General features: G+C 32.5%; 1 protein-coding gene across 5 annotated transcripts in view; it reads left to right on the top strand.

Annotated features, from left to right (window-relative positions):
- The window catches only part of Lrba (LPS responsive beige-like anchor protein), a 728,436-nt gene that overhangs the window by 560,821 nt on the left and 153,959 nt on the right, over nt 1-13,656 (top strand). For all 5 annotated transcript variants that reach the window (XM_046459031.1, XM_046459033.2, XM_046459036.2 and 2 more), the window contains exons 45-46: nt 3,520-3,660; nt 4,683-4,802. In XM_046459031.1, coding sequence (XP_046314987.1) covers nt 3,520-3,660; nt 4,683-4,802 — 261 coding nt within the window. The remainder of the gene's footprint in view (nt 1-3,519; nt 3,661-4,682; nt 4,803-13,656) is intronic.

The following is a 13,656-nucleotide window of genomic DNA, read 5'->3' on the forward strand; positions in this document are numbered from 1 at the left end:
ACCAGATATGTCACCGTTGTTATTTGTGAAATTATTTAAATATTATAAATAATTTTTCTTTGTTTTTCATGCCATTTTCAAGAATTTGAGGGGCTGGGGATGTGGCTCAAGCGGTAGTGCGCTCGCCTGGCATGCGATCGGCCCAGGTTCGATCCTCAGCACCACATACAAACAAAGATGTTGTGTCCGCCGAAAAACTAAAAAATAAATATTAAAAAAAAAAAAAGAATTTGAGTTTTTTTGCTTTTTAAAAATGTGTCTTTTTCTATTTTATTCCAAGTTCTTATTTCCATTTTTTAAACAATAAGTCATCTGTTGCTAGTTTTGATATTCTAAATCTTAACTGTTTTGTTTTATTTGAGACTTTCTTTCATACTACTGTGATGGACATTTTTGTTTTGTAAAGTTAAAATCTTACTTAATTATCTTCATTATTTATTTGTGGTGTTCAAAATTTTAATTTTTTTTACTTTTCAGTTTTCTAGGACTCTTTTTATTTGCTTGATTATGAACTTGAATTATACCACTCTTATAATCTCTAATCAATACTCGCTTTTTATTGATTTTTCCAATCACCTATGACCATTTTTAAACAGTATTTTTTGTTTTCTTTCTTTAAAAAATTTTTGATTAAAAAAAATACCTTGTCAAACTTATTCAGTTGTACAAAAAAGCTCAATATAGGATGGTAGTGCTTGGCATCTTCCTGAACTGCCTAGTAATTGTTACTCTTAATATAGTGTATAAGCAAGAGGAGCCATCAGCATTTACTTTGAGTTCTCCTGTGGTGATGAATAAACATCTTGAAATGCTGATTTAGACAATCTTTTAAAAAAATGCTATGATGCACTTTGGTGTATGACTGACTCTTGCTTAGTTAAATGTTTTGTAGCATTATAACATAGTTGGATTCAGCTCATTTTTTAAAGCAGTTGTCAGAAAAATATGGGCCAGCATAGTAGAATGTATTAGCTCAATACATTGTCTCCATTTTATTATGAAGCTGCTGAGGAAGCTGTGATATACAGCACTGTCATTACAGATCTATTGTTAGGACGGTTCCACAGTCTTCTTTGCACTGCCATTAATTTATAGCAGTAAACAATATGTAGCCTTCCAACTGCAGCAAAGCAGAATCTTTTAATGAGGTGGATGTTATTACCACAATAAATCAGTGCTTTCGCGTAATGTATAATTCAATGTGTGTATTCCCACTGTAACTTCTCTGAGTAAGCTGATAGTGTATCATTGTCATTGCACAGCACCACTGGTCTTTTTTTTTTTTAACCTTCTTTTATTTGGGGACTTCTTTTTTATATGCTTGCAAATAAATGTGGTATGTCTTGATAGCTGTCCTGTACCAGCATTCAGAAACCAACTGTAACAATAACAGCTAGAATCAATACTGTGGGTTCTACCTACATGGATCTCTGCATGATGCCATTTTTTTCAGATGCTAGTGAAATCAATCCTAATTGGTTTTAACATTATATTCAAGAAACGTGATTCTATAACTATTGATTTGGGGGAGGGGATATTCATTTGGAGAGTAATAAAAATAGGAGCAGATAAAATGAATGCTTAATATGCTGCAGAACCATACAAAAGGAGCATTGATTCTGTTTTTAATTCATATAATTTGTCTTCTAGTGATTTTATTTCTTTCTTTCCTTTTGCATGGCTCAGTCTTTAGGGACAACAACTACAATACATTTAAAGGCTTTCCACATTGGTCCTATAACAAAGAAAGAATTCTTGGAGTCAGTTCCATTCTTAGCTGGCATACATTTAGCAAGTCATATATAATTCTTTTGTACAGAAATCAGTGCTTTAAAATATGTGTCATTTTAAAGTTAGTATACTGTAGCACTGACTTAAAATGCTAATCAACTAAAGACTTTAAAAAATCTACTTGTAAAGTAAAATAATGACTTAAAATAATGTTGATTAGAACCAGAGCAAAGAAAATAGTACCAACAATAAATAGTAGTTCTGGAAAATAAAAAATACTTAACAGCTACTTTAAGATAGCCAAAAGATGAATTAAAAATGTTACTTAAAATCGCATAACATGAAAAGCAGTTCAAAAACTGATCTGCATATTGCTTTATTTTCAGTGGAACATTTCTGAATTTATTCATTTTAGAACATTGTATTTTATTTTATTTAGTTTAGCATTTCCCTTTAATCCTATATATAAGTAATTAGATATTTTTCTTTCTCTTATAAATGAGGAGTGATTAACTCCTAGGATTTCACAAGATTTAAAGTAAAAGACATTTCTGTATCTTCTAAAAGAAGTCATCTGACATATCTTTTTTTTTCAGTGAATTGGTATTAATATTTTGAATAGGAAGATAGAGATCCTCTAACAATCAGAATGTTTTAAGAGAATGTTGTTATTTAAAGTAGTTGCTCTTAACATTCTTGGAGCCCTACTTTGTTCATTCTTATTAATTTTTGTTTTAGTCTTTAATTTCTGATTTTACTCATACTAGTAGAAATTTCTGGTCACATCTTTTTCTTTCATGTGTGCGTCCGTGCGTGTGTGTGTGTTAGTTACTGGGGATTGAATGCAGGAGTGCTTTACCATTTAGCTACTCTTCAAACTTTTTTTCTGTTCTTTAATTTTTAAAAATTGTAGATGGAAACAATACCTTGATTGATTGATTGATTGATTGATTTTTATGCGGTGGTGAGGATCGAACCCAGTGCCTCACATGTGCAAGGCAGGGGCTCAACTATTGAGCTACAACCCATCCCTTGTTCTTTAATTTTTTGAAAATTTGAGGTAAGATCTGGCTAAACTGCCCAGACTGGCCTTGAACTTGGGATTCTCCTGCCTCAGCCTCCCAGGTAAATGGGAGTGCCATGACACCCATGATTTTATTTTTTTAAAAAAATTATGGATGGATACAATACCTTTATTTTATTTTTTTTATTTTTATGTTGTGCTGATGATGAAACCCAGTGCCTGACACGTGCCAGGAAAGCATTCTGTCATTGGGCTATAGCCCAGGTCCTCTAGTTACATCTTAATCCTTTTATAATCTCTTCTTTTGTACTAATTACCCCTTCCCCAATTTTGTTGCATCCTCTTCCCAAAGCCCATTACAGTGCAATCCTCCAGCTTCAAGACTGAGTCTGTGGTTGTTGATTCAAATTAACTTAATAGAATTTTATAGATAATTTCTGAAGTATTGCATAGCTAATGTTCACTTCATGTAGTTGTCTTTATGAGATGCTTATTTTAGACTGATGAAGAACCTGTGTGCAGCAAAAACTGCACAGGTTTATCCATAACAGGTTTATCCATCCACTTACTTATATGTATATTTTTAACCTGTTTTGAAAAATAAATTTGTTTTTCCATCCACTCTAATTGTAATACTTTGCTTTAGTTTAAGTAGTCTATATTTTTAAAACTTATTTTCACACTTACTAATAGGATAACATTAGAAGAAAGGAAGAGACAAAGGATAATTTCATTTATGTGTCTTGTTTTCTCTCCATTGGCAGCCAGTAGGAGCTTTGAATCCAAAAAGAGCAGCATTCTTTGCAGAACGTTTTGAATCATGGGAAGATGATCAAGTTCCAAAGTTTCATTATGGTACTCATTACTCAACTGCGAGTTTCGTTCTTGCATGGCTGCTAAGAATAGTAAGTTCATGTGAACAATAAACCATGACTAAGTATATTGAAGGTTGTAGAGACTATGCAATGATTAGAAATTATCAGCACCTTTTATGAATGCTAAAAATCTTTTGAATTATTGAGGTTCTAGTTTTAAGTAGCTCTGTATCTTATGTAATATGTATTTTTGTAACATTACTGTAGAATTGCCTTAAACCTATTTCACTTAGAATTCTTCGAATTTTTTCTTCAATTTGTCTCTTCAAATTGTTGCTTTCTTATCAGATTAACAAGTTCTTTTTTCAAAATAGTCTGGTAAAATAAGAACTAAATAGGAGTTCATTAATGCAGGCATATAATCTTATATTTGGGTGCTTCAGTTGCCCCCAGTAGAATAAGGTATGTTTGTAGGTAATCAACACTATTGCGTGTATTGATAATATATTGGTCAAACAAGAAATCTTTCTGTAAAATTTAAAGGTGATTCATCTACTGAAAAGTAATTTCTTTGGGAAAGCATTAGCAGCACATCATTAATTAAAGCTTGTTACAAGGGTACAGGCAGACATAAATCCTAGAAGTAATTTATAGTGCTTAGCTAATTTCAAACAATTAGCCACTAATATGTGTTTAAGTGTTCTTTAACTAAGAGGAGCTTTTAAATGTTTCAAACATTTTTCTTTTCTTAATCATAAGTTAAATATTGGTAACAATAGGAAAATTGCATATTGGACTATTCCCTTGTACTATGAAAAAAATGCATCTAATATATCTGAATGTTATTAGTAAATTGGTCTTGGTAAGGAAGAAAATCTGAAGAAAGTGTTTCAATTTTTGGAAATATTTAGAAATATTTCTTCTGAAACTAAAACAATTTAAGAATGCTAATATAATAATTTAGTTGTAATTCCCATTATATGTATATCTGTATATATTTCTAGCTAATACCTATTAGTAATTAAAATATTTAGTTGCAAAGATTTATTAAAAAACATATTTTTATGCTTGAGGGAACATATGGATTCTTTCAATTGCTTATTTTTTTTTAGGAACCTTTTACAACTTATTTCCTAAATTTGCAAGGAGGAAAATTTGACCATGCAGATAGAACTTTTTCATCAGTTTCCAGAGCATGGCGAAATAGTCAGCGTGATACATCTGATATTAAGGTACAAAAAAATGTTTCATTGTACAGTGTTTACTGCCTATGTGTTCCTTGTTCAATGAATGTTAAAATTTCTCTCCTTCAATAATGCCCCATTTACTGAGGATAACCTAAGAGCTTGAGGCATTAATTAATGGCCGAAAGCCACTTAAAAGAAATTTCTCTCAATTTTTTTCTGTGTCTGTTTCTACCTGCCTGTCTGTATATTCTGAATATTTGTCTACTGCCTGTAGTTAGAGAATGTTTTTTTTTTTTCCTCTCTCTTCCTTGAAATCTTTTTTTTTTTAAGGAAAAATAAAGAAAGTGTGATCGATGTGATAGATGGCTTGTAAGGCATTACACTCAACAGAACTTCAAACTCAATAAATCAATTACTATTGTCTGAAAAATACTGTGAGAAAAATCTTAGGCATATCCCATGTCTCCATTGTTTTTGATGAACACATATTAGTTGTATATATTAATGAGGTTTGGTGTGGTATTTCCTACATGTATACAGTGTTCTCTGATGACATGCATCCTCCCTTTACCACATCCTCCCATGCCTTTCCCAGTCTCTAATAATCACAATTCTACTTTCAGGTTGACTTTTTTTAGCTTACACATATGAAAGAAAATGTGCAGTACTTGCCTTTTGGTGTCTGGCTTAATTTCACTTGACTTGTCCTCCAGTTTCACCCATTTTGCTGCAAGTGACAGAATTTTATTTTCATGACTGAATAATACTTGATTGTGTGTATATACCACATTTTCTGTATTCATTCATCTGTTATTTGGCACCTAGGCTGATTCCATATCTTCGCAATTCTAAATAGCGCCACAATAAACACAGGCATGCAGGTTTCTCCTTGGTATGCTGATTTCATTTCCTGTGGATAAATATCCAGTAATGGGATAGCTGAATAATATCATAGATCTATTTTTAGTTTTCTGAGGAACCTCCATACTGTTTTTCACAGTAGCAGAAATAGTTTAAATTCCTACCAGTAAGTAGTGTTTAAGAGTTCGTTTTCTACATATCCTCACCAGCATTTGTTATTATTATTTTTAACATAGGCTTTCTTACTGGGATGAAATGGTATCTTATTGTATTTTTATTTGCATTTCCCTGATGGCTAATGAGAATGATAATTTTTTCATGTATTTATTGTATTTGTATTTATCTTTTGAGAAGTATTCGTTCAGGTCATTTGCCCAGTTTTGAATTGGATTACTTAGGGTTTTATTTATTTATTTATTTTGAGTTCTTTATATATTTGGACTATGAGCCCTCTGTCACGAAAAGATGCAGGCTGTCTCCATTCTGTGACTGTTTCCTTGCCATGCAGCAGCTTTTTAGTTTGACATGATCATATCTGTCAGTTCTTGCTTTTGTTACCTGTTTTTTTAGGGCCCTACCAAGAAAATAATTTCCTGTACCAGTGTCTTAAAGTGTTTCCCCTGTGTTGTCCTCTAGTAGTTCCAACCTTCCATTTAGGGATTTGATCCTTTTGAGTTGATTTTATATGGATGAGAGCCATATTTCTATCCTCGAAATCATCATCTTTACCTGCTGCTTATTCTAAGCTTGTATCAGTCTCTGCTTGGTCAAGGACAATACTATTACTAAAGGAAAATCAGAGTTCTATTCAGGGGTAGAGGGTAGCTCAGTGTTTGAGCACTTTCCTGGCATATGTGGGACCCTGGTTTTGATCCTGTATCAAAAAAAAAATAAAATTAAAAGAAAGAAAAAAAGAGTTCTTCTAACTGTATGGTATGTTCCTACTACTATAGAACATCAACATTTTGCTCAGTAGTTAATGTAATCCTCATTAGACTTTTGATTCTACTTTCAGAAGTAGTTATGTATTTTCTTGGCATAATCTCTTTAGCAGAGAACTGTGTTAGATATCACTAAGTATAATGAAACAAGCCTATGGTTTTTTGAAGTTCTTTATAGTCACACAGAAGAGTATGACTTATACTTAAATAAGTTTACCATGTGGGAGAAAACAATAAGTACCACAAGAGAAACATTGGAGTTCAAAAGTAGCAAAGTTACTTTACTGATGTTGTACATTACTATAGAGTACTTTTTAAATGTTCAGTACAATGATAATTATATTTCACTTTTAAGTATTTAATTTTTAAAATATATTCATATCATTTTCCTTATTGTGGAATACAGCATTACGCATACCAAAAATACTTTATTGCAGAAGATGCCATTTTATACAAAAATAATCTTTATGTTGGATATCTATCGATACATTACAAATAATGTTTTCTAATATATTCCTGAAGTTGTATATCATACTTTTTAAGAATCATTAATAGATAATCTTGAAATGGATAATTAAATAAAATTAAATATGAATAGTTAAGAGATTTAATAATTGTTTAATTCTACCTTTAATTTCAAAATTCTTTCATTTCTTATTTAACTCATGAGAAATAATAAAAGATATAGATACATGAAAACATTGATAAGCCTTTTTGTCATCAAAATGAAGGCTTGTGAATTTCTTCTATCTAAATTCCTTCATTTGTTAAGTATTTCATGACCAAATTATAACCTCACACTTCACTTTGGTCCTAGAAATATAAACAAAAATTAAGTCATGAATTTGAGAATTATTTTTTCCTGCTTTATAGAAGAAAAAGTAGATATCTTTAGCTTCCTACCTCTCAGTACTAGATATTCCTGCTCAGTGTTTTTATGGGTAGGAGGTATGCATGATAGACCCTTATAGTTTTACTGTCTCTTTTTCCTATTTAATCTCAGCCTTTTTCTCTCCATATTCTTTAATCAGCATGTGTTTGGTTTTGTTTTCTTGAATGCCTTCCTTCAAATACCCCATGTGTAAAAGAGTAAAAAGAGACCTAAACTTACAAAACAACTAAAATAAATCTTTTAAAACATTACATGATCTTCTTCACCTTTCTCCTTCCTTATTTTTCTCATCATTCTTATTTCTTCAAAAAAATCATAAAAACTCAAATCCATGTCTCTTTCCTTTGAATGCCTCAGTAGGATTTAATTATTCAGTCTTCATTACTAGAAAAATATTTGAACTTCAGTCCTTGTGAATGTACTATTGTGATTTCTAGTTTTCTGGCAGTACTATTTAGAGAATTGGTATGAAGAAGTATAAGGTTAAGGGAAAAGTGGCTTTGTTTGATTTATTTTATTTTATTTTTTTGTTGAGTTAGGGTCAGTGTTGTGTGGGCTGACCTCACATTCCTGGGCTCAAGTGAGCCACCTGCCTCAGCCTCCTAATTATCTGAAACAACAGCTGTTCACCTCTGTACTTAAGGGAAAAAGTTCTTTAAAAATAAAAGTATTTAAAATTCGGAAGTATTAAAGTGATTGGAAACTGGTTAGAAATATAGCTGTATCCTTAAGTGTCATTTCATGTTAAGAAGCACAGAAATTTTCTTCGGTACTAATTTTGCTGAAACCTTCATATTCTTCTAACCAATATGTATATTCTTTTTACCACCTTGTACTCCATTATCCATAAAGTGGTGGTGGGTATGGCATTGATAAGTTACTACCATTTTCCATATCAATAACCAGTTAATGTAGGCCTTATAACTCAGTAGATTTTAAACTTTGAAAATTATGTAATTCATGGTTACACAGGACATTTAAAGAGCTTCCTGATAGTTAATCTTTCAAAAATCTGAGGGATTTAATCAGGTCTCATTTTTTTCTCTGTTTCTTTATAAAGTATTATAGTTTAGTTCTATAGAAAGCATATTTAAAATCATTATAGTAACATAATTAATAAGAACAAATTACTATAATAAGGTAACATTTCATTCACATATAACATTGTATTTCTGATTGAATCATTAATTATAGTGTTTATTCGTATTGTCTTATTGGAGTTTCTAGAAATAGAGAAATGAGAGTAGAGAAGGGATGATAAAATATGAGGATGGAGTAATGGAAACCAGTTTTGAGTGGATTCTAAAGTAGTCCTTGGTTTTTTAATATGCATTCTCTAAAATGTTTTTGTAACATTTTACAAAAAAATGAAATTCTGTGAGGTAAACAGAAAATTTAATTTTTTTCAGACAGAAAAAGTAAGAACATAACTTTGTAGTACTTCAGTCTTTTTTGCAGAGGGGGAATTTGAATATCTTAGAATCCCTATTTTATTGAATTCTACCAACAATAATTTTACCAAAAAAGTTATTCCTATAAATATAATTTAAATATGAATTCTCTTTTTTTAAAGAAAGATTTCTTATTAGATGATATCAAAGCAGTCTTTGAATTCTAACATGATTTACCATTTTTCAAGTTTGGGGGATCATTTGTAATCTGTCCACATTGGTGATCTCCATTTTGGGTCTAACTTCTGAATGATGTGTTTTCTTCTGCCTAAAGAAACAACTCAAATCCATTCCCTAATTAGGCTTATCACTATCCAATAAAAATTAATAGGTACAAATGTAAGCCACATACGTTATCTTAAATCTTGTCACATCTTAAAAAGACAACATAAATCATGAAATGAATTTTAGTAATATTTTAAACTTAGTATGTCAAAATATTATTTTAATATGTGGTCAGTATAACATTGTTTATTGATATTTTACATTTCCAGATCACAACTATTCAGACCAGCCTTATTTCAGGTGTTCTGTAGCCACGTGTGGCTAGTGACTATTGTATTGGGCAGTACAGAGTTATAGCATTGTTTTGGAATCACAGGAAGTGATGGCTTTTCTGCTTATGGAAAGAATGCCTCATCCTCTTTGAGCAAGAGTGTTTCTGATGTGTACTTTATCTAATATGAACTGGCAAGTAGAAGCAATAATATGTAGTCTTGAGGACTGAAATAGAAAGTGTTGAAATTGGTTTGGAGAATCACCACTGTGACATTTTAAGATCTCCAGTAGAAAGTTGTGAAAATCGCCCAGGGGTAGGTAGAGTGCTTGCCTGGCACGTGCAAGACCCTGGGTTTGATTCCCAGCATTGCACAATAATAATGACAATTTATTATTATTATTATTATTATTACTATTATTATTATAAATGACATGAAATAAAATCCTCAATTGATTCTGTGTTTCAGATCTTAAAAATTCATTTAAATTTAGAAACTAAGGTTCAGCATAGATTGCCATCTTTAGCCTTAACCTTGAATTATTATCACCAGATTTTGTGGAACAAATCATAGACATATAAATTGTAAATGAATTTTTCTAGACATTCACATCTAAATGTGAGACAAATATTAAAGCTTTTTCTAGGCTGTTCATTGTCATGGATTTCTTTCCCCATCTCTTGAGGCATCTGTTTTCAGATACCCTCAGTGTCCATAAGCTCAGTCTAATAGTTAGGTCTTACTTGCTGCAGTGTAAACTCTTTAACTTCTTTCCTGTAGAAATGATTAATAATCAGGCTTAGAGAGTGGAAGGAGTCATAAATGTCATCTTGGTTCATTACTTTGGAAAGGAGGCAGTAGTAAATGGATCTAAAATGGAGATTATTGGAGAACCATATTTTTCCAGTAGCTGAGATTTATAGAATAATGTATTACTAAAACATAACCGATGCTAAAGTAAAGTGAGAGGTAAAAGTTAGAGGCATCCTGAGATAGCATTTGCTTACCTAAATATTTCAAAATTTACTTATATTTTTTAAAAAATTTAGTTTGTCCAGAGTCCGGCCCTAGTTGTGCTAGCGTACCAGATGTAATCCAACCTTTGCCTTCAGCATACTTTTTCACTAGGGGAGAATCTGGGAATAAACAAATCCCTGTGATTAATGCTGCTCTGTGGGCCCATTGCTATGGCATCTGAAATGAAGAGAAGAGAGAAAAAGAGGAAAGTCAAAACCAGTGATGAGGACCCTTATATTTTATTAAGGAGGTTGAACTTTATTCGGTTGGCCGAGGAAGAGAGACCTTGGTAGGGTTTGGAGTGAGGACAGATTTTGTGGTTTGTAAGAGACAACTGTGATTGGTATTGATACATGTGCTATACTGTGGACAAGCTGTTAAGGTAATTAGGTAAGAGGTGGTGGAGGTTTAAACTTGAAGCATGCAACAGGGCTACAGAAATGTGGGGGAACCTTAGACGTATAGAAAGTAACTGTTGGGATTTGATGATTGATTTTTTAGATGAGAGAAGAAGAGATTAAATTTGGCTTGGGTAGAAATGTAGAGAGCACAGAAGAAAGAGCACATTTTGTTAGGGCCAGATATTTAATTCCCTGTCTTCAGGCAGAAAATTTCCTGTAAGTGAATTAAAATCCCCCCAAACATGATGAATTCTTAGTCTTTATTGTTTACTCACCATATGTACTATATAGTAAAGAACATTTTTTTGAAAGGGTAAGATAAACATTGTTTTTCTCATATCTCTAGATGAGAAAGACAGGTATACATGAAATGATTTTAAATATAAGTTAGATTGTGATAAGTACTATAATAAGATAAAAACAAAATGAAATTAATTTTAACTGGTAAAGGTGGGATCACTGTGACTTCATAGAGGGATGTTTGAGCTGTATCTTAAAGGATGCAAAATACTTTTTTTTTTAATTTAGGACACTAAATTAAAATTAACTAAACTCCCAAATTTCCGTCTCTAGCCCCTATATTTCTTCTGATGTCTGACTCTGTCCTCACTATTTCCTTTTGAATATGTAAACATATCATAGCTTTAACATGATCTTCATTCCTTCCAACCTGCTCTGCTCAGTCTTTCCCATGTTAGTAAATGGTTTCCTGTTTGAAATTATGAACTGGAATCCTTATTTTCAGACTTTATATAATCTACCCTTCTCCAAAATCCTACTACCTCTTGCACTCTTCTCTGTTGCCCTCTCTTCACTCACTTCTTAACCAAGCAGGGCCTCCTTGCTATCCTTTGCATACTCCAGGCATTGTTCTTACTCTAGGACCTTTGCTTTTACTTTTACTTTCACCTGAAAACATTCCTCCAGATATCTTCTTGGATCCATTCTTCATTCTCTTCAGATCTTTACTCAAATGTCATCTTCTCAGTAAGGCCTTCTCCTCTGTCTTTCCTATATAAAATTACATTCCTCACCCTACATACTTTTACTTTCCAATTTCATTTTTCTTCATGTCACTTGCCATCTGACATACGTTTATAGTTGTTGATTTATTTATTATGTTTTTATCATAACTGAAACATGAGATCCATGAAATTTGGGAAGTGTTCTGCTCATTGGCTTATTCCTAGAGCTAAGAAAAATGCTTGAAACATCATAGGCATTAAAGTAAATACTTATTAAATTAAGATTTGATGAATTGAGAAAGAGTATTCTGAGCAAGGGAAATGACATGAACAAAGTCCAGAGAAAATACTTCGCACATTGAGGAATGCTTACTGATCTGCCAATCAGTCTATGTTCTTGAAGTGTAGTAAACACTGAAAAGGGGAGATACTGAAAGGCATTCAGGTCTGATTTAAAGACCTTTGGTAACAGTTTAAAGACATTTGGCTTAATTCTATAGGCCAGTTTAGCAAAAATTTTTGGTAAGCAGTTAAGTGATATTTTTGGCGGTATAATCTTTGAGCTAAGCTGTGTCTTAGCTCCTCCACTCTACTGTTGTAGCCCAACAGGAGCTGAGAACAATACCTAGGCAAATGAAAGTGACTTCGTTCCAGTGAAACTCTACTTGCCAAAACAAGTATCAGGTCATATTTGGCCTTATTCACATATGTAGAATAAAATTAAATCCTAAAAGAGATTACTAAATAGTATTTTAAAGTAAACTACTGTGCAGCAATATTACATGAATTAATTTAAGCTATGAAAATTAACCCTTAAAGTTTTAATTGTACATAAATGTTAAATAATAATAATACAGAGTCAAAGTGATCATAGAATAGTTTTATCTACCTTTTGTGGTTTGCCTTCCTCTGCTATAAGTCAATGAGGAACCATTAAATATTTTTGAGTGGGAGTATGATATCAAAATTTCTATTACCAAAGAAAGAATTTTGGCAGAAATTTGAGAAACAGATACAGGAGGTAGACAAAAATGTTAGGAGGCTCTTTTAGTTAGCTTTTTCACAGCTGTAACCAAAAGACCCGACAGGAACAATTTTAAGAGGAAAAGTTAATTTTAGAGTTCGCAGTTTCAGAGGTCCTAGTCCCTGTGTGGCCAACTTCATTGCTCAAGGCCTGAGGGCAATGGACAGAAAGGCGTGGATAAGGAAGGCAGCTCAGGAAGCGGAGAGAAAGCTTCTCTCACCAGGGACAAAATATATACCCCAGAAGCATGCCCTCAAGTCCCATCTACTCCAGCCACACCCCACCTGCCTATAGTTAACACCCAGTTATTCACAATCAGGGGATTGATGCACTGATTAGGTTAAGGCTCTTATAACCCAGTCATTCCACCTTTAAATCTTATTGCATTGTCTCACACATGAGTTTTTATGGGACACCTCATATCTAAATGATAACAGAGGCTATTACAGTTGGTTGCAAGGGAAGATGGTAAGAGCCTCAACTAGTTAAGAAGCCAAGAGGTTGAATTCAAGAGACAATTAAAAGTCATTCTTCAGGATGTGCCATTTGGTTGACTGTAGGGACAGAAAATCATGAAGATTTTCTAAGAATATGTGAAAGAGTCTGAAAAAGATAGGTTGATAGTTGGAGAAGTAAGAGAGGTAATTTGCTCAATATGGAATGGGGCTATTCATAACATCTTCCTGGAGATTGGGAGGTCTGTCCACATTGTACCTAGTAGCTTCAAGTCATATACTAAGAGTTGTTAATAATTCACTTTTCTACATTGATACAATTAGTACAGAATGAGTTCTTACTGTTAACTTTACACAATAGCCCATGTGGACATCCTATGTGTGGTTGTTTTGTA

This window comes from Marmota monax, unplaced genomic scaffold, assembly GCF_021218885.2.
Source record: "Marmota monax isolate L192 unplaced genomic scaffold, Marmota_monax_Labrador192_F-V1.1 WCK01_AAM20220418_F8-fsc00002, whole genome shotgun sequence".
Classification (NCBI taxonomy): domain Eukaryota; kingdom Metazoa; phylum Chordata; class Mammalia; order Rodentia; family Sciuridae; genus Marmota; species Marmota monax.